This window comes from Spermophilus citellus (assembly GCF_964194105.1).
Source record: "Spermophilus citellus genome assembly, chromosome: 17".
Classification (NCBI taxonomy): Eukaryota; Metazoa; Chordata; class Mammalia; order Rodentia; family Sciuridae; genus Spermophilus; species Spermophilus citellus.
Window position 1 is genome coordinate 75,512,700 of NC_138199.1, and position 20,897 is coordinate 75,533,596.

General features: G+C 54.5%; 2 protein-coding genes and 2 long non-coding RNA genes across 8 annotated transcripts in view; 1 reads left to right on the forward strand and 3 right to left on the reverse strand.

Annotated features, from left to right (window-relative positions):
• CYTH1 (cytohesin 1) overlaps positions 1–2,654 on the reverse strand; it is a 69,861-nt gene extending 67,207 nt beyond the window's left edge. Inside the window, exon 1 of the mRNA XM_081270071.1 lies at positions 2,497–2,654. Within this exon, the coding sequence (XP_081126197.1) occupies positions 2,497–2,518 (22 nt within the window). The 5' untranslated portion in view covers positions 2,519–2,654. The remainder of the gene's footprint in view (positions 1–2,496) is intronic.
• LOC308635609 lies at positions 280–5,346 on the forward strand. The gene is made up of 3 exons (XR_014019215.1): positions 280–1,317; positions 3,337–3,583; positions 4,856–5,346. It is a non-coding gene; the product is annotated as an uncharacterized lncRNA (long non-coding RNA).
• A 2,458-nt stretch (positions 5,347–7,804) lies between these two features.
• LOC308635700 lies at positions 7,805–13,045 on the reverse strand. The gene is made up of 2 exons (XR_014019246.1): positions 9,109–13,045; positions 7,805–8,838 (listed from the first exon to the last, which is right to left on the reverse strand). It is a non-coding gene; the product is annotated as an uncharacterized lncRNA (long non-coding RNA).
• Positions 13,046–13,570: 525 nt separating this feature from the next.
• USP36 (ubiquitin specific peptidase 36) overlaps positions 13,571–20,897 on the reverse strand; it is a 33,709-nt gene continuing 26,382 nt past the window's right edge. For 4 of the 5 annotated variants that reach the window (XM_081270682.1, XM_081270678.1, XM_081270680.1 and 1 more), the window contains 6 exons: positions 19,175–19,753; positions 18,179–18,375; positions 17,034–17,135; positions 16,232–16,347; positions 15,759–15,905; positions 13,571–15,485 (listed from right to left, as the gene is read on the reverse strand). In XM_081270682.1, coding sequence (XP_081126808.1) covers positions 15,774–15,905; positions 16,232–16,347; positions 17,034–17,135; positions 18,179–18,375; positions 19,175–19,753 — 1,126 coding nt within the window. In that variant the 3' untranslated portion in view covers positions 13,571–15,485; positions 15,759–15,773. The remainder of the gene's footprint in view (positions 15,486–15,758; positions 15,906–16,231; positions 16,348–17,033; positions 17,136–18,178; positions 18,376–19,174; positions 19,754–20,897) is intronic. The other variant, XM_081270681.1, reaches the window with a different exon arrangement.

The window sequence follows — 20,897 nt, forward strand, 5'->3', positions numbered from 1 at the left end:
GGTGGAGTGTCCTAGGATGACTCAGGTAACTGTACCGACTTAAAGGCAGGGACAGGAGGAAAAGCACAGTTAAAACATTAGTCTATTAAAAAAACTTAAAGGATGTGAGATTCTCATTATTACGGAAATCAAATATCAAGGAGTTTATTTAGAAGGAGCAGTGACGGCCTGAGGGGCCGCAGGCATGACACTGCACGGGCTCTCTGATCTGCAGCAGGTGGATCCCATGTCATCTGCCACAGAAAGGGACAGTCTGGAGACAAGCCAACTGTGAACCAGCAGAAGCCGTGGCTTCATGTGATCATCTTAGGTCAGGAGGTACTTTTTGTGGGGTGACCCTATGAGCAGGGAGTCTTTCGTTCAATCTTTTCGGTTCTTTCAAATTTTTAAAAACTGACACTCTAAAATTGTACAAAAGGGAAGATAAACTTCCTTCTCATCTCCCTGTGTGGTCAGCAGGTTTGAAAAAATGTCCACGTCCAGCTACTTGGGAGGCTAAGGCAGAAGGATCACATGCTTAAGCCAGCCTCTACAACTTAAGAGCCTGTCTCAAAATGAAAAAACAAAAAATGGGCTGGGGACTTAGCTGTGGGATACAGTGCCCCTGGGTTCAATCCCCAGCACAGTAAAAAAGGGGAAAAGTCCATGGTCTAATCCCCCAGGGCCTGTGTACTCATCACCACACACAGCAAGCGAGAGATTAAGGCTATACAAGAAATAAGGCTCCATTCCTTTTCCAGATCCAGGTGGGTCTGATGCACTCCAGAGGTCCTAATAAGCGGAAGGCAGGAGGGCAGAGGGATGGATGCTACCTGCACGGTTTGAGGAAAGAAGTGGGCCCCAAGCCAAGGGAAGCAGGTGGCCCTGGAGTCAGAGAGGGTGAGGAAGCCGACTGTCCTCTCCAGCCTCCAAGAGGAATGTAGCCCACATGAAACCTTGGTTCTAGCCCAGTGAGACTATTTTGTACTTGGATTTCTGACCTCCAGCACTGTAAAATAATAAATCTGTGTTGTTTTAAGCCCCTGCATTTAAGTTAATTTGTTAAAGCAGCAATAGGAAACTAATACACCCTGCTTCCATTTACCCCTTCCAAGTACATGACGAGTCATGCTTGGTGGCAAAGCAATCACTGTGTTAAAAGTAACCTGACCAACGGCTTCCTGCCTCACCCAGCGGGCCAGAACACCAGGGAGGAGACAAGAACAAAGCATGGCAGAACAGTGGGATCCCAGGGACGGCAGAGAGACTGGCAGCTGGCAGTACCAAGGAAGCTTCCTAAGAGTGGACAGACCCGGAGGAGTCTGGAGGGGCCAGCAGGTGAGTGCTCCTCCACCACAAAAGGAAAGCATACACTGCTTCTACCTGGAAGGCAAGTAAGGGAGCAGGATAGGCCTGTGCCACAGGGTTCAGGGAGGACAATACCCTGTCCACACATCTGAGGTTCAGGGTTACCAACCAACGCTCTTCAGTAAGCAGTTCCATTATTCACTTGCAGATAAACAGAAAACCTAACAACAAGTGTCCCTTTTGGCATTTTAACATATCCCTGTCAAAGTGTGCTCCTTCAAACATCAGAACCAGCCCTGCCAGGCACATCAACATCAGTCAAGAGCCAGCCTTCCTCCCACTTTGCAGTGTTCTAAGTTCTGTATTTGTGCTTCCCTATTAAACCCCCAAGTTCACCACTTATCCCACTTGCCATTCTTCAATTACTCAGGGAAACAATGTTAATAACTGACCTAAAGCATTTTAAACAGCCTCGTCCCACTCCTGAGATGTCCAGCTACCGCAGGGGCCAGTGCTCTGGCTGATGGCCAACTGCTACGATGCCAGGAAAATCTGAAAGGAGTTTCTGTCCAATTGAGGGCGACTGTAGGTGTCATTACCCTTCTCTCTGCAGGCAGGAGTGCAAACTTGGTCTCCCCCTAGGCGCCCTCAGGCCCCAGGGAGAGACGTGGGGACCAGGAGCTGTTTCACGACAGTAGCCAGCAGGAACACGGCCCAGGGTGCCCGGGTCCCAGGTCGGCGAGGGGCACCCGTCCAGGCTCCGGGCCGCGCCGGCTCGTGTCATTTCGGAACAAAGAGCTGGACCGGGGCACTCAACTTCCAGCACCCGGAGGGCCGGAAACCGGGGCGCGGGCCAGGCGGCTGACAGCGGCGGCCAGACACTCGCCGCCGAGATCCGGGCGCCCGCCGCCCCGCGAGACCCTCGGGCCCGAGGACCCTGGCCCCTGCGACCCCGGCCCCGGCGGCCCCTGACGCCGGCGGCGACCTCGGCCCTCCGCGTCAGAGACCCCGACCACGCGCTCCCCGCCCCGGCCGGCCCCGGTGCCACGGCCCCGGCCCGGCGCCCCCCGCCCCTGGAGGCCGGCGCACTGCCCCGCCGCCAGGGCTCCGCGTCCCGCACCACCGTCCCCGGGAAGCACCGGCAGCCGCAGCGCCCGGGGCGGCAGGGCCAGGCGCTCGGCGGCAGCGAGGACGCGCGGCCACACTCACCGTAGCTGTCGTCCTCCTCCATGGCGCGGCGCCGGGCTCCGGCCCGGGTCGCAGCTCTCACCCGCTGCGGCCCTCGTCCCGCCGAGCTCCGGCGCACCCCAGCCCGACCCGGAGCCCCGCCCCCCACGCGCGCAACCCAGCGCGCGCACGCGCGGACCGGGCCCCGCCCCAGCACGAGGCCCCACCCTCCAGCCCCCCGGCGCGCGCGCACCCCCCCCCCCCCCCCACACACACACACACACACAGAGCACGCGGCTGCCTCCCAGGTCCGCCCCTGCGCACGCGCGTCCACCCGAGGCTCCGCCTGCCTCTGGCCCCGCCCCAAGCCGCGCCTCCAGAATAAGCCCCGCCCATGCCTGCCTCTGCGGGGACGAGCAGGTTTCGGTTTCGGGTTTCTTAAGGGTGACAACAGGCCCTAGAGGGTGGCGCACCGGACCTGGCCCACTGCCAGGCTGCCCACAAAAGCCCAAGGTCGTGAGTGCATGGAAGGGCATGGTGGTCCTAGGTGACATCCACCTGCAAAGTCAGGCCCCACCCCATCTTGCCAAGGAGGCCAAGCTATTTGAACTCCTTTACTGCCATCTGAACAGTCACATAATGAATGTGAGTTCACTGCTATATTTCTTCACCTGCCCTCCGAATTTACCTGGGTCAAGTTTCAGAGGAGGACATCTCAGCTCCCAGCTTCAGGATTTTAGTGATCCTGAATCATACACCTCTTAGATTCACACGTGTCCAGACTGTTCCCTAGGTGTTTTATTTGCCTATTCTGGGCAGACCAGTTGAGTTGTCTGTTGAGCATTAGCTTGTCATATGAAGGTTACATCTATTCCCCAATAGGTGTCAGCAGAATTGATGAACTAATGAACCAGCAAATGAGCCTTAAAGAATATCCTGGCCTGTGAACTGATAAGGAAACTGATGCCGGGGACTGGGGATTCAGCTCAGTAGCAGAAGCTTGCCTAGCTTGAGAGAGGCCCTGAGTTCCATCTCCAATGCCACAAAAAAAGAAAGAAAAAGAAAAACTGAAGTCCAAAGGGGTCAAAGGATCCCATCACACACATAGGAGATGAGATATGATGAGGTGGTAAGTTCCTGTCCAGGATCATGCAATATACCATACAAAACCCTCCTAGCCGGCTGGGGATGTGACTCAAGTGGGCGCTCGCCTGGCATGCACGTGCGAGGCATTGGGTTCGATTCTCAGCACCACATAAAAACAAAATAAAGATATTGTGTCCACCTAAAACTAAAAAATAAATATTAAAAAAAAAAAAGAAAAAACCCTCCTAGCCCACCAAGCTCCTACTTGGCCCCTTCAAATAATTCTCTAATGACCAGATGCAGTGGCCTGCACCTGGAGTTCCAGCTACTATGGAGCCTAAGACAGGAAAATCACCCAGAAATTCAAGACCAGCCTGGGAAGGAAGAAGGAGAGGGGAGGGGAGTGGAGGGGAAAGAAATACTCAAAATAGAGGAAGAGAATGTAAAAAAAAAAAAAAAGGACTAAATGAGACACTGGGGCATTTGGAGAACTTTTTCTCTTTCTTTGTGATAAAGAGGAAAATCCCAAAGCTGCCAAATGGCAGCCCCAGAAACAGCCTGGTCCCCCTCCAATGACTCGTGGCTCCCGCCCCCACACTGAACAGTGCCTGGAGAGCTCCATGGGAATCCCTGGACTTCTGGGGGTTTTTAAGACTAGCCAAAAGTGGAGTAAAAGCCACAAAACTTGTCGTGAGACTCCTCCTGTTCCGAGCCAGTTTTCCTTCCTAAGGCTGCGGGCCTCACTGTGGTTCAGAGCCCCTGCAGTTTTAATGGCCTTATTCCCCAGCACACCAGCTTACACTTGCCACTTGGGAAACATCGTGGATAGATACAAATGCCACCTGGGTGTGTGGGCTGCTGTCATGCATGTTCTGGAAGGAGACACAGAACAATTAACGGGAATCAACTGGGAAAGGAGAAGCTGGGACTTCCTTGTCACTCTGTGCTTACTTTGTCATTGTCTCTCTCCACCGTCTGGTTTTTAATCGTGCGAGCACATTACTTTTTTATTTTAAAAAATGCCATTCCTGGTAGCACTAGCTTTTGGTTTGGTGCCTGCTGTAAAATTACAAGAATCTTCATTGTAAGGGAGCTTCAAGGTCATGCATCCACACAGGGCTGCCCTGAGCCTCCTGTGTAAGACACCGGACAGTATGCCATACCCAGGGCTGCTGGAGAACTGGCCCAAGGCTCTGGCCATGTTCCTAAAAGGTATCAGGACATCTCTGGGAAGTTTCCATCAGAGAAGGTGTGACCTTCCCACTCAGAGACCTATTTCATTACTGGCCAATCCTAAAATATGCCTTCCTTCTAGGACTCCCCTGCTGTTGACCTGGCTCTCAAAAACAAAGTGATTTCCTCCCATGGAAAATAAATAAATGAATTGGGGGACTGCTTTTGTTCTTCATCTGCTTTTAATTAGACTGTGACCTGGACAAGTATCCCATCTGGACCTGTTTTTCATCCATACATGCTGGCCTCCACCCACAATTGATCTCATTACATATCTATCATTGTCTTCTACTCAAACTCATCTACACTGCTGACTATTTCCAATAAATGACACTGATTCCAACCTATCAGCCTAATGGATCCTGATCTTTCCTTCTAGTGGGTGTGCAGCCTTGGCCCACGCTTCCTGGGCTCAGAAAACTATTCATGTACAAACAAAATTTCTCAGTCTTCTGAACTGCTTGACCCAGAACTTGACAGGCCTGCTATCTTTTGAACTTCTAGGAGAGCCCCTACTGTCCTAGGCATATCCTCCACATGTATGCTTCTTTCAAAAAACTGTAGTATATTAGATGCTTACCTTGTATACCCTATCACCCTCTCTTAAAAGACTGCTTCTGTTGTTTCATTTCCACACATGTGTGCATTTCCCCAATTTGTGGTTTGTTTTTGAGGTGCTGGGAATTGAACCTAGGACCTCATGCATGCTAAGCAAGTGCTTTACTACTGAACTATATACCCAGACCCAAGGCTGATTCTCTTGGATTCATGAACTTAACCTTCCCTGATGTCCCCAGATAGCCTGGTTCCACAGGCGACCCTGTGTCTGTGAGGTGGGCCCAAGTACCTGGTGGCCCCACTGCATTCTATTCCTATGGGCTTAGATGCAGGACATCTGAATTGACTCTTTTGACCTTGTGAATCTCAGTTGCCTAACCCAGGTGCGGTGGAGCCCTGTGCCTCTGCCCCAAATTTATGTCCATTTGGTCCATTACTTCTCCTCCAGCCCGAGTCACAGGAAGGCTCCTGACATTTCTGAGCTGCTTTCCTCCCAAGCAGTGTACAGGTATGCCTCCCTCCTGACCAAGGCTGGGAAGAGAACAGAGACAGCAGTGTGTTAGAGTCTGTAAACAAGTCAGGATGGCGCCTGGCATTTTGCCAGAGAAATGTTAGAGTTCGTAAACAAGTCTAGATGGCACCTGGCAAAATGCCAGAGGGAGTGGTTTGTGAAGTAAGGCCAGCAAGCCATTAAGTGTGGAGATTTCTTATTGGTTGACTGATGTTATCTAGTTAATGTTATTTAGATAAGCTGTGTGGAATGTATAAATACCTCTGTTGTCCTACAATAAACGGCTCCCACTCCTGCTGTATCAATCTACACAAGTTGCTCGTCCCCCCCGGTTATTTTGCCCAGCCAGCCGGGCTGCGGCAGCAGTGCTTGGTGCTCACCATCGGCACTGCAGTCCTGTCGGCTAAACCAAAACCCCACAGACCTGGAGACTTGGGGAGGGTACCAGCAGTGCCGTTCACAGCATCGGTGAGCAGGGTGGCTGTTGGAATTGTTCCCTGACATTGCTCCATTAGGACAGAATTTCTCACACAGCAGGTCGTGATTCTTAATAGTGTGAAACAAATACTTACGATTGGAAGACAAAATAAAACAAATACCTTGGTGGCTCTCCCATGTAATAAGGACAACGTTTGCTGGGGTTGCATGTGTGTCTGCTGGCTAGGGATGTGTTGTTCCTGACCACAGGTCCCTGTCAAACACACTCATAAGCTGCTCCATTAGGCCCTATCATAATTTGGAAGGGATAATTTGGCTGTCTTCATGGGACAGTTTAGAAACTGTGGCTCACAGAGGGCCAGGTCAAGGGCACCTACAAGCTGGAGCCAACTGTTTCATTCCTGTACCTGATGCTCGCACCCCCTCTGCTGAGCACAAGGAGACCTCAAAAGAGAAGGAGCAGGAGGCAGGATAGTGAGGGGCTGGGTGCCTCTCTGGTTTGCTGACACCGACCCAGACCACCATGTACATCCAAGTTCTCCTGAGGACCTTCAGCGTGGGTTTGGGCCTCTCAGGCTGCCTCTGGAGAGAATGTTTCCATGCTGCTGCGGGTCGCACTGTGTCCCACCAAGACACATCCAAGCCCTGACCCTTGGTCCTCATGATTGCAACTTATTTGGAAATTACACTTTTGCAGATGTGATCAAGTTCAGAGGGTAGGTCAGAAGCCAATAGCCAGTGTCTTTTCAAGAGGGAAATTTGAACACGGAGACACGAGAGAAGCTGCCAAGAGGAAAGGGAGACTGGACCGACCCCGTGGCAAACCAGAGAATGCCTAGAGCCTCCTGGGAGCAGCAGCCAGAGTCTCTCAGAGAGTCTGGTGAGACAGAGGCCCTCCCCCAGCTGGGCTTCAAATTTCAGAACATGGAGGAAACATATTAATAGTGTGAAACTTAAGCCATCCAGTTGTAGTGCTTTGTTACAGCAGCTCTAGGAAACTAATACACATGGCGTTAAAATCATATACCTTAGGTCTGCGTTATTTATTTATGCAGTATTGGGGACTGAACCCAGGGCCTCACATATGCTAGGCAAGTGCTCTACCACTGAGCTACATCCCCAAGTCTCTCAATTTTATTTAGAGACAGGGTATCGTTAAGTTCCCAGGCTGGCCTCCAATTTGCAATTCTCCTATCTGACTCCCAAATAGCTTGAATTATAGGCATGAACCATTGCACCCAGCTTGCATTACCAATTTTAACAAAACTTTTAGAGGGTGCTTACCATATCAGATACTACTCTAAGTACTGTCTTACAATCTCTCAATCTTTCCTAATGCTCATTTTATCTGATTCCTTTTTCAACAATGAATTGTTATTTTTCCTTGCTTTTCCATTCTCCCACTGGGATGAGCGAGGCTGTAGGGGTAACAAGCAGAGGTATAGTAGACGTCTCCTGAGAAGGGGACCCATGAGCACTGCATGAGAGCTCTGTACTAAAGGGTCAACTCACAACCCACCCGAGCCATGTGCCAGAAGATCGGATGAAGGAAGAAGGGTCAAGGACAAAATGCAGAGGGACCCCCCAGCATATGCACCCCAGAGGAAGCCCAGACATATCTGAGGTCCCACTTGCAACACCAAATGGCCAGCTGCTGCCAGCTAGCCTAACCCACCCCTGCAAAGCCAGATTGTGGCCAGAGATGGCCGGGGAGGGACAGCAAGGGCTAAGAAGTGCATCAGGACACCTGCTTCATTGAAGAAGAACAAGCTCAGTGCCCACCCTGATGGACCGTCCGTTCCCTGGAGAAAGCCGAGAGTGGAGGCCTGGGAGCAGCAGCAGCTCCCCCAGCAGCCAGCCTCTGACACTTCCCACTGGGTCGGGTATCTACAGGCCTTTAATCCAGTGTCCTCAGCAAGTTGCAAGGCAGGAGGACCCACAGCCCAGCGGGAGCCATCCGGACCCATGTGTGCCAATTCCACAGCAGGACTGTGAGGAGCCGAGGGGCTCTGGGGAAGAAGGCGCACTTGACCCGTGTGAAAGGCTGCACACACAACCACTTGCCGGCTCCGACGGGGCATTGTCTTGCTTTGAAAACCCCAGATTGTACTTTGCTAAAGCTTGCAATTTCTTCTATGTATGAGTGGCACTTAAAATCTGTTTGTAATGGAACTTGATTGTATCCAGCTGTCACCAACTGTTCCCATGCCACCCAGAAGGCAGCTGGCCACATGCCACTGTCTGGGCATTTGTTTCAGATAGAAGAATTCCCACTCGACTTCACCACAGTGTTTCCACGTGTGAGAAAGACAAAGGGTGGTGGAGCTCTGAGTGGGCAACACAGAGCCGAGTCCACGAAGGGGGATTTCTGAGCTCGGGCTTTGGCGGGCAGTGGGCTGGCGGTGTTCTGAGCAGCATCCAAATGCCAGTCACAGCCAGGCTTCCTCCACGACCTTTTCAGGTTCCCTTGTTCAATAAATATTTCCTGGGTGGCTAATCCTGGGCCTGGCTAGACAACAGCCTTGGTCCCTTGCAGTGGAATATCCGAATGTGGCCACCTATGACAGAAAAGCAGAAGAAAACACTGGAAAGGGAGAGGAGTTGTAAAGGGATTGTCTACCATCACAGGAGCAAAACCCAGAGAAGGTACGTTGTAACAATACTAGTTCTTAGCGTGGGGTGATGAGGCTCCACACCATTTTGAAACAGCCATGAAAAAGCCACTGGTGTGTGTAACACATTGATCCCTGCCCACAGCTCACGGCAGGCACTTGCCAGGTCCTTAGGCCCTGTGTGCTGAAGCCTGGACCATCCATGGTAAGATGTACCGAGCCAGGTGTGGTGGTGCACGTGAGTGATCCCAGTGGCTCAGGAGGCTGAAGCAGGATGATTCCAAGTTCAAAGCCAGCCTCAGCAATCTAGCAAGGCCCTAAGCAACTTAACGAGACGCTGTTTCAAAATAAAAATTAAAAAGGGGGTTGGGATATGGCTCAGGAATTAAGTGCCCTTGGGTTCAATCCCCTGTACCAAACAAACAAACAAAAAAGCCACCTATTCACCCAGAGCCTACCCAAGGGAGGGCACTGGTAGCCACATCCTGCCAGCCCCCCTAACCACTGCCCTCCTCACTGAAGCAGGCAGGAGAGGGTCGAGATAGTGTAAGGACACAGCCACAGTTGCCCGGCACAAATCCAACCAGGCATTTCAAAAAACAGCACGGAGAGGCGGTATGACTGACTCCATTCATGAGGAGGCCGACTCCTACTGGGCCCCGTCAGAACCCAGTCTGGACCCACACCCTGAGCTTTCTACAGCAAGCCATGAGTGAACCCCACTCAACCCTCATGGGCAGGGTCCACCTGCAGTTTCCTCTGGAGAAAGCTAAGAGCGTGAGCAATGCCTCGGGTCAGAGTCTACCGAGGGCCAGCCCGCTCCTGATCCACCTGGCGGCAGGGGTGGGCCTCCCAGGCCAGCAGGGCAGGACCCAGAACCCTGAGGCCATGGGCTGCAGAGCTGAGAGGTGGGGGCCGGGGGCAGGGGAGCTCCTGTGGAAGGCATCCAGTTGCTTATCCTGAAGACATTCCTGGGACCAGGAGCAGGAAGGCAGGTCAGGAACCTGGCGGGAGGCCACTCAAGCCCAAGAGGAAGATGCCAGGCCCAGGCTGCGCCAGGTGAGAGAGCAGGAAGCAGGGGGGGGGCTTCCAGGGCAGCAGCTGGGAAGGCCGACCTCCAGGATGGGTGTGAGTGGGAGTGGCAGGAGAGGCACCCAGGTGCTCTGACTTCCGACCGGGGTGCCAGGTTCACCATCTCTGGGGAAGGAACACAGGTCTGATTTCTACCTGGGCCCCGAGTCTGCCAGTAGGATAGGTAGGGAAAGGCGTGTGGTGGGGTGAACCAATGGAGCCGGCCAGTTTGGGCCAGATCCACATACTGAGTGTCCATTGTTCCAGACTGAACCTCAGTGGACAGGATAGGAGGCCATCTGGGAGATCCTGGGAAGAAGCCAGTGACAAATGCCCACTGGGTTTGGGAATCAGGTCATGGAGTGGAGTACTGAGGACCGAAGCCAACTCAGGGTTTGCAGAGTGAAAGGAGGGAGCAAGCTGAAGCCTAGTGGAGGGAGGAGTGGTTGGGGAACACAGCAGACGCCAGGCTTCCAGGGCGGACACACGGGGCCAGCTCCTAAGAGAAGGGGGATGAACCAGGGAGCAGGCAGGACGGACGGGAGGGCGGAGCGCAGCCCTGGAGGAGCACAGGGAGTCCCCACCCCCACCAGGGGCTCCTTCCGACAGCTGCAGCCCACACAGGCCCCACAGGGGTCGGGGACGACAGTGCTTCTTCACTCGGGCACCAGACCCCTCCCCACACTCCCATCCCAACACCTGAGCCCCTGGAGGGCCACCAGATCAGGACAGCAGGTCTGTGCCTGGATCCTGCCAGCACAGCCACCCCGGGGAGTTACCAGAACTACACGTCCTCAGGAAGGCCTAATCAGAACATGGGGACATCTGAGAACCCATGCCCTAATGACCCCTGGTGACTGGTGCTGGCTGGAGTCTGAGACATGGGCCTGACACCTACCTCTGTCCAGTTCCACTGGCCTCTGTGGGCAGCTCTTCCCCGGGGAGTCTGCTGCTCTGGGGTGCTGGGACCACCAGGCAGAGGGAGGACAGAGCAGATGGCTTCAGCAGCCAGTAAGAAATCGTTCACCTACCAGAATCAGGCCCACGGTGGAGGGAAACCCTCGGAATAACCCCCGGGATTGGGAGGCAGCTGCAGAACTCCCAAGCAAGATGGGCAGCGGGGCAGCCCCAGAGCCGTATGGGGCCATGCCAGAGGCAGAGAGTTGGATGGAGCTGTGGAAAGGTGCGGGTATGGGCTCTGGGAGGGGCCAGTGCTGGAGCTGGCCCTGGATCTGATGGGCAGAGGACACTGCACTCCGAAGCCCCTGTCCTGTGCTCACTGGCCCTCCTCCACAGCCACCCTGCTTCTACTGACACCACCCTCCAGGAACACACTGTCCACCTGCCAGGACCCAGGGCAGGGGATCACAGCACACAGCTCAGCACTGGCCCAAGGGTCATGCTTGCTGCTGCTAACCCTGACCCCCTGCAGTGTGTCCAGGACCTCGCCCCGAGGAGCACCGACAGCTGGACTTGTTCTTAACTGGAAGACTCAGAGCTCGCCTTCTGCCCATGTCCCAGGCTGGGACTCCCCCAGGCTTGGCGACATCGCCATTGTCTCAAACTGAAACTGTCACCCACCTACGGCCTCCTGAAACCAGAAGCAGCCCGCTACTCCCTGGCTACTTCCTTGGCCTCCTCGACTGACTGCCCGGGCCAGACCTTCATTGTATGTGCTCCTGACTCCACTTCATGAATGCCCAAGGGACCCTACTTGGCTGCTCACGGGACCGCCAGCCTTACCTGCCACCCTCTGCACTCCACCCCCCCACCCCCACCCCCGTGGGGCTATGATGCAGACACTATCAGCCCAGGAGTCCACTAAGCAAATGAGATCCTGTTAACCTGGCCCTGGTGCCCAGCTTGCCAACCAGGATGACCAGGCTTTCTCTCTGTCACGCTGTGGCCCCCTGAGCATGCTGGTGGACCCTGCTTTGACACACTGCCCGGCCTGAGGCTCATCAGGAGGCACCGGGCACCCTCCTGGTGACAGTGAGTCACAGTGGTGCTCACCCAGGCTGGACCCCTCAGCCCTGCCTGCGAGGTCCCATGCACCATGGGAGACTCTCACTAGGCCGTCACACATCCCAGAGTGGCCAGTGTTCAGAGAACAGTGACAACACAGTGTGGCCTCCCCATAGCCACTGTATCCCCAGTGGTTTGGGGCCACTGGCCACTGCCTGGCTGGTCAGAGGGCTGCAACAAGGCCCGAGAGTGCCCTTTCCTCCATCTGGAGGTGGCAGTCTCACCTCCAGGCTTCCTCTCCTCTCCTCCTTTGAGCTGTCTGACCCAACCTTGAGGTGACTGGGGCCAAGTCCAGAACTGGGTTTGAGGGACATCTTCGTGGAGAACGTGGGAAAAGGCCCTGAAGAGGTGCGGGAGGTGAAGGCTGGTGGCGGAGCTGCCAGGCAGCACTCAGCAGCACTCACTGAACGGGAGCCCACAGGCTCCGCTCAGGCAGGTCAGCTCCTCTCCTGGTTCCCCAGGGCTGCTCCTGCCACTCTAGCCTCCTGGCCACTGGGCACCTCTGTATGACCCTGCCTGCTCCTCCCAGACCTGCCATGGCTGGCAGCAGGGCTCAGGACCTGTCCTCAGTGCTGTCCAGGAGAACCTAGATGAAGTTCCCAGATGGCCACAACCCCAGTCCACACGGACACAAGTCTTACCACGCTTTCCAAGCTGTGGCAAGACACTGTTGGGTCAGAATGGGCTGCCAGCACAGCCCTGTGGTCACTCTGCCCTCCATCCTACCACATGCAAAGCAGGCAAGATTCCCACCGGATCTTCCTGCCCCGTTTTAGCCAACAGTGAGAAATGTCATTGGTTTCTGAAATCAATTTTTCTCTCATCTTCCCCTAGAGATCCAAATATTAGTCAATGAAAAACCTAAAAAGCAATAAAGCTGGGCATGGTGGCTCACGCCTGTAATCCCAGTGGCTCGGGAGGCTGAGGCAGGAGGATCTCAAGTTCAAAGCCAGTTTCAAAGTCGAAGTGCTGAGCAACTCAGTGAGAGCCTGTCTCTAAATAAAATACAAAATAGGGCTGAGGATGTAGCTCAGTGGTTGAGTGCCCCTGAGTTCAATCCCCAGTTTACCCCCCACCCCCCCAAAAGAGGTCTAATATCTAGAGTATATAAAGAACTAAAAAAAAAAAAAAAAAAGCAACAAATAGAATAAACTGCAGTTAACGGACTACTTCAAATATTCTTGGTAGAGTACTCACTAAAAACCACCCACAGAACTGAGTGGACCACTCAGTCTCAAACCCTCCTGTTGTCATTCTGTCCTGGACAGGACCAGGCTGCGCTGCCAGACTGACTTGGAACTCCTAGGCTTCTCCCACCTCAACATCCCATTAGCAGGAACCTGGGGCTGTGGGGGACGCTGGCACCCCACCCTTGACTTGGGAATAGGAGTGGCAGACACGCGCCTTTGTAAAAGTCAAAGGAAAAAGATGTCCGAGAAGGCTGGGGCTGGCTCAGCAGCAGAGCACTGCCCAGCTCGAGCAAGACACTGGGTCCATCCTCAGCACCACCTAGAAATAAAACAAATAAAGGCCTTGTGTACATCTTCAAAAAAAAAAAAAAAAAAAAAAGACACACAGAAAGGACTCACAACAGCACTTTATTTATTGCACCAAGATCTTGGCAAGATCTGGGACTCCCCAGGTCACTGGAGAGGAAGTACAGAGGGCAGAGAGGCCTGTACACACATGGGTGTGGCCACACAGCCAGGACACAGCGGGAAGTAGCTCCTCATGATAGATAGGTGAATGGGGCAGTGAGGAACACTGGTGAGGGCCCACTGCACAGGGGCCGTCACCTGAACTCCCAAGCACAAAGGCAAGCTCTGTGCTGAGAGGCCACCATGGCAAGAACTGAGGTCACTAACATGTGCTTACACACCACGGGCACCCAGAATGGGGGGTGGGGGGTGGTGGTGGCGGTTTCTGGGCCTCATTCTTCCTGGTCCCTGTTTGGCTGATGGTTTTCCGGGAAGGGAGGGGCTGGCTTCTGCCGGACAGCGATGAGCACCGTCAAAAGTCAGGTCAGGCATTCCACCACCTGGGAGAAGGAGGCAGCCCTCCAGGACAAGGGTTTGCAGCATGCAATCCAGCGGAGAAGGAAGAGACCCACTTGGAAGAGGGGAGAGTGAGAGGGGAGGTCAATTCTGTGCTAGAAGACAACTAAATTTAACTACAGAACATTACGAAACAAACACAGCTGGGGACGCAGTTCATATAGGAAGAAACGTCAGCGCCTCAAGAGGAAAAGCAAGCCCTGCCCTCCCCAGACAACAGGTCATGAAGCCAAGGCCCACTTCCTGCTGGGATGGGGAGCAGCCAACAGATCAGCCCTGGTGCCATCTTCCCGCCACCTTCTTTTAAAATGAAACACGAAAACAGGAAAAGAAAACAAAAAGAATCTCCTCCCCATAAAGAAAAAGTAAGTCTTCTTTCTACACCAGGATCAAGTGAGGCCCCAAGTGTGGCAGCAGAGCAAAATAAGGGTGGCACAGGCCAAGGGCAGAGGTGGGCCCTCCTGGGGAGGCCAGCGCCCGGCACTGTGAGCAGCGCCTGGGAGGTGCCGTCCTCCTCAGAGAGTACCTCCGCGAGGAGACCCAGGCCCGTCCAACCACATGTCTGCAGACAGGGCTTGCACAGGGGAGGGGCGTGAGCAGTACAATCAGCCAGACTCCACGGCGCTCCCAAGACTGAGCACACAAAGCCAGGGTTTGTGTATCAGGGAAACATACGGTACAGGAAGCCACAGGCCTGCTCGAATATAGATGCTCTATATTAAGTAATCAGCTTGTGGAGACCTCATCCCCAAGATCACCACTTCTGCAGAGACCCGCGGGTCACTGCAGCTGAAGGGCAGCTACAGCCAAACCATCAGAGAGGCAGCAGCCTCGGAAGCAGATGCTTGGCATTAATTTCAAGGGCTCCCACCCCAGCCTCTGCTCTCCACAGAGCTTGGAGTTCCTGTGAGGAGGAGATACTCCGGAAGGGCCAACCCCAGGCAGGAAAGGGAAAGGCAGCGATGTGGTCAGTGCAGGACCTTCCTCTCTGAGGCAGACAGTAAGGCGTACAGACACAGGGCGCAGCACCAGACAGCGCCACCTGCAGGGAACAAGGGGTGCTCGCCAGGAAGAGCCAAGGCACCCTGCCACCCTGAGCACAGGACAACTGGGGAACAGCCCCAGAGCTGGGGCAGACGGCTCTGCCCACCCAGACCCCACTGTCCATGACCACAAGGTCACTTGGCCTTTCTGGAGGCCCCATAGCGAGCTGTCGGTCTGCGTGACACCACATGCCAGGGCTTCGCATGAGGGGCGTTTCGTGAATGTCTCCACAGGTTCTGAGCCATAGAAGCCCAGGCCTCACGGGTCCCCTAAGACGGTGGGGACAGGAGTCCCCTGCTGTGGCAGGCTCACAGTGCAGCAGCCTAGAGGTGACAGGGAGATGGAGTCTGCTGGAGGCCACTCTTCAGATCCAGACAGAGTTCCCAGGAAGTGACGGCCCTAGAGGGTATGGGACAGGCACACGTCCTGGTGAGGAGAGAGACCTGACACTCCCAGAACACCCTCGAGTGAGTCCCGGCAGGATAGGGGTACAGCCCTCTCGAGGGAGCTGGAAAATGTCACAGGGTCCTCTCCTACAAGGGACAGGCGCATGCACACCAGACAGACACACAGACACACCATACACCATACACGCCACAGCCGACCCACAGACACCACGCCCAGAACACGCACACACAGACACGCATCGCAGACACCACCCCCACAACGGACCTCAACAGCATGAGCTCAGCGGCGGTGGCTGAGGCTGGTGGCCTTGGCTGGATGAGTCACAGACCAAAAGTTCCGTCTACTCTGAAGCTTCTGGAAAGCATTGAAGTTTCTCTTCTTCTCTCTCTTGAGTTTTTTCATTTTCTTCTCCTACATCAAGAATCAGGCGTTACAATTCTCAGGAGGGCTGCCCTGAACCCAGTCTCCTACGTGCGAGCACCAAGGGCTCCCCGGCACAGGGGTGCCCCCACACAGTGAGTGACACCCTCTGCAGGAGGCCTGCCACCCAGCACTGAGAAGGTACCCCAGCAGCGTGGCCCACGCCTGCCCACAGCACCAGACACACCACCTGGAGCTGGCCGAGCCACTTTCTCCGAAGCTTCAAACTGCTATCAGAGTTCAGGACATCCCTGCCCTTGGCCTAAGCTGAGCAACACCGTCCTACTGTCAGCCCACAGCCATGTCACGTGTCCTACCTTTCCTCGATCAAACTCCTCTTCCCAGTGGTCAAGCACAGTCTGGGTGCGGGCCAATCTGCTGTCTTCGATGGCATCCTGACTGATCGCGGACGGCTCCCCACTCCAGCTCAGAACTGCACAACACACCCGCCATCAGCACATGTGGGCTCCCAGACCCTGTGCGCCAGGGAAGCCTGTCTACCCCCACATGTTCAAAACGTGTGAGTGCCACCTTTTGGCAGAGACAGACATGAGGGGAAAGAGGAGGGGCACAGTGACCAGGACGGTCAACATGGGAACAGCATCAGGGAGTCAGTGAGCCCTGAACCCTGCACCACCGATCACAGAGCTCGCTGTTTCCCTCTTTCTTTAGGGACTGAGCCTGGGGCTCTTCACTGTTGCGCTCCACTCCCCGTCCTTCGTAAAATTTTCATTTTGAGACAGGGTTTGGCTAAGTTGCCCATGCTGGCCCCACCTTGTGGTCTTCCTGCTTCCCCCTCCTGAGCAGCTGGGATGACAGGTGTGCAGCACTGTGCCCACCTGTTTTTGTAAATCCACACCCATGTTTGAGAAACAACGTCTCATGCTTGCTCTCAAAATCTGCCTTACAAATGAGGTTCTGAGCCCAGCCTGCATTCAGGCTCAGGAGCTTTTTGCCCTGTCCCTCACTAGCTGGGACCTTGACACCGCCCACCTTACCTAGAGCTGTGTGTGCGGCTATCATGCCCACAGACCCCTGGAGCTGCTCTAGATTCCTCTAGGAACAGGACCCATGCTTGCCCACCTGCAGAGGACAGTACCACGTCCTGTCTGGACATACCTTTGCTCCCGTAGGCCTTGTCAGAGGAGTATCTGAGCAACTCCTGGACCACATCGGGTTCTCGCTCTCTGTTCCAAGGTACAAGAGGAGCCTGTCCTGGCCCTACAGATAGGAGATGGGGGGACTGTCACACACCCCTCACCCACACTGCAGTGCCCAAGTGCTGGTAAGTGCTCTACTCAACAGAGAAGGCTGCTGTCCACGTCAGTTCATGAACATGACAAGGGCAGAAAATAAGAGAAGCCAGAAAGCACAGCCCTGCAGCCAGCAGGAGGGCACACCGTGAGTGGACCCTGCCTTGTGGCCAGAAACAGCCTGCTATAGTTTAGATCTTAGGGTTCCCCAGAGGCCCACGTCTGGAGGCTTGTCCCCAGGAAGGTGCTACTGGGAGGTGATAGAAGCTGTAATAAGCAGGGCCTAGGGGGAGGTTCTCAGGGCACAGTGGGACCCCAACTCCTTCCACTAGTCTTCCACGTCCCGAGGTGAGAGCCCTGCTCCGCCACATACTCCCAGCACTACATGCTGCAGACCTGGGGCTGGGCCCCCAGAGCTGTGAGCTAAAACACACCCCTTTTCTCCTAATTATCTCAGGCATTTGTGCTAGTGATGTAAAGTTAAAGACTTAATGCATGGGCCAGTGCTCAGCAAAGGCCTCACACAGGACAGGGAAGCACCCCCATTGCTGTGGCCACTAGGGCTCCTCGAAGCTGCCTGTGTAGTGCCTAGATGTGAAGCATCCCCCAGAGGCTCATGCACTGAAGGCCTAGTCCCCAAAATGGCACCGTCCAGAGGCTGGGCTTGGGCTGTTGGGAAGTCATGGGGTCTCTGACCTCGTCAGTAATCAATCCATTGACATCAAAGTGGACCCTTGGGAGACGGGGTAAGGGGCTGGCAGGTGGGGTGTGGCGGCAGGAAGTAGGTCACTGGGGGGCACACACTGGTACTTATCCTGTCCCTGGCCCCTTCCCCTCTCTCTGCTTTCTGGCTACACAAACTGAGCTGCCTTCCTAAACCACACCTTCCACCCCAGGCCTAGGACATGGAGCTGCCCACCATGGACGGAGACCTCTGAAACTGTGAGCAGCCTTCATCAGGTATTTTGGTCGCAGTGACAGAAAGCTGACTAATGTGCCCAGAGTGCTCACCCAGACGGTCCCCAGGAACCTGGCCATTCATACTCCACACGGGGACTGCAGAGACACTAGGCCTCAGCCTCTTGGGGCTCTCCGGATGATCGTTCTCTTCTTCCTCCCGCTGCGCCTCCCGCTTTCTTTTCCTCCTCTTCTTTTTCCTTGGAGACTCCATCCTGGCTGCAGGCTCTCTAGGGTCAGGGGAGGAGCAGCTGCGGGGAGTCAGGAGCAGCAGTCAGAAGTCGAGAGCAATGCACAAAGACGGACACCCCACTACAACAGGACCCCTAGGGTGGCACATCGCTCACTCTGCACTGGCTTAGAGAAGTGGCTGGGTACGTGGGGGCTGGGCGCCCACAGCCACACCAGCGTGACGCTAGTGCAGCTGGGACAAGCCCTACTAACTACACATGCAGGCTGCTGTGGCCCCAGAACACACAACCACCTTGCATCTTTGGACACCCTGCTCATGCAGTGATGGCCATGGCTTAGAAGCACCTATCCTCTCTGTTGTCAGTCACTCAGGGGACTGAGGTCCACCAACAGCCTCAGAGACTACATTTTTAGGATTCCAGAATAGCATATCTTTGTAGACTGCACCCACCTGGGAATGGATTATTTCACTTCTGATTTTTTTTTCTGAAAAATTTTTTGGAGCTGTATGCGGAGAGAATGCCTTTATTTTATTTTTACGTGGTGCTGAGGATCAAGCCCAGTGCCTTACACATGCTAGGCAAGCGCTCTGCCGCTGAGCTATAGCCCCAGGCCTGATTTTTTTTCCCCCTTTTTTGGCAGTAGGGATTGAACCCAGGGTGCTTAACCACTAAGCCACATCCCAGCCCTTTTTATTTTTTGAGACAGGGCCTTGCTAAGTTGCCCAGGTTGTCCTTGAACTTAGGATCCTCCCGTCTCAGCCTTCTGAGTTGCTAGATAACGGCATGTGCCACAACACCCAGCGTGCTTCTGATTTCTTGATGGAGAGACTGGGGCATGTCTCTGACCTGTGCTCACCTGGGCCAAGGTGGGTCCTGGGGTAGCCAGACTCTCCCGAATCCCTCCACTCCTCTCCTCCTCCGCTTCCTGCTACTCAGGTGGTGGGCTTCTAGGACATTTGCCTGTGGCCGTGTGCCCTCTTCCTCCTGTGGATCAGCTGCAAGCTCTGCCTGGTGCTTCTTCCTGCTCTTGGGACTCCAGGGCTGCCCCCGAGTCTGACCCTCCTGAGGGGCTATGGTGGCCGTGTCCTCTGGACACTTCCTCTTCTTCCTTTTCCTCTTCCTGCGGGGCGCCACAGCTTCTCCCCTGAGGCACTGGGGCTGATGTGCCACTGAGCCTAGTTTCTGGGGCTCTCCTGTGAGGAGCTTCTTCTTCTTCCTAGAGGGGCTCTGAGGGGCCTTGCTGGCCTCCAGTGACGGCTGGTGTGAAAGGGATGTGAAGTCCCCATTGACCTGAGGCAGGGCAGTCCAGGAAGAGGAACGGCTCTGTGGCTCTGAAGTCCCTGGGGACTGGGGGCTACTACTGGTCAGTGATGTAGAGGGAGGGCTAACAGGCGGCTTTGGATGGCTGGATGATCGGGGGATAGGTGACACAGCCCTGTGGGGACAGAGGATGATAAAGAAGGTCATTCTGAAAAACCCATGCAGAGCTCTTCCTCCTGCCCACCTTCATCCCCTTTTCCAAAACAGTCCTTTCCTGTAATTCTCAGACACACATGAATCACATGAATGTGAAGACAGGCTGACAATAAAATCCAAAATCTCTTTAGATCAGAGTTAATGAGAACTGTACGCCATACTTCCTTGAGAGTAAGAGGTCACAGTTTTTTTTTTTTTAAAACTCTATTGTTTCTGCTTTTTGATTCAGACTTGCTGAGCAACAGTTCAGGAAAGTCCCATCTGTATGCACGTTTCAGCCCCAGAGCAAGGCAAACCCTGAAGACAGCAGCCTTCTCAGGAGGGCAGGCGCGGGCCGCAGCACTGCAGTTATTTTCCTCTGACTCTGGGCCAGTAACTCAGGACCACGACTTGTAAAGCTGAGCTGTCCTTCGAGGTGTGCAAGGGGCTCCAGACCCATAGCACTCATCTGGCCAGAGCAGCAAGGCTGCCAACCTCAAAGGGTGACTGCACTCAGTAGGACTATCGTCATTGTCACCGTCACCTCAACCAGGGCAGACCACAGCACCATAGCAGCTATACACCTGGGCCCCAAGGCTGGGCCACCCCAGGTGTTCTCTGGAGTGTTTTTTTTTTTTTTTTTCGGTGAGGTGGAGTGCGTAATCAGGGATTGAACTCAGGGACACTCAACCACTGAGCCATCTACCCAGCCCTATTTTGTATTTTATTTAGAGACAGGATCTCACTGAGTTGCTTAGCACCTCACTTTTGCTGTGGCTGGCTTTGAACTCCGCATCCTCTCAAGCAGCTGGGATTATAGGCATGTACCACCATTCCCGGCTCCCCTGGAGTGTTTTCATAAAGGTTATGTGACAAAGAAACCAAGAGAAAATACCCAACAGATGTCTGGATATTTGCAGACTACCAAGTGCAAAACTACCAGGCTGGGGTCAGGGGTGCACACCCGAGTGGGGACGGTCCCAGGCTGCCTCCAGGGTAAGGTAGGTGGAGTCACACAGGGAGAGTCCAAGAGGCCATGTCCCTCCCCCGTGCCCTCTCTCATGCCTTCCCGGCTGCCCAGGGGTTCCGGTCCCCATCAGCCTCCACTGTCAGGGAGACACTGC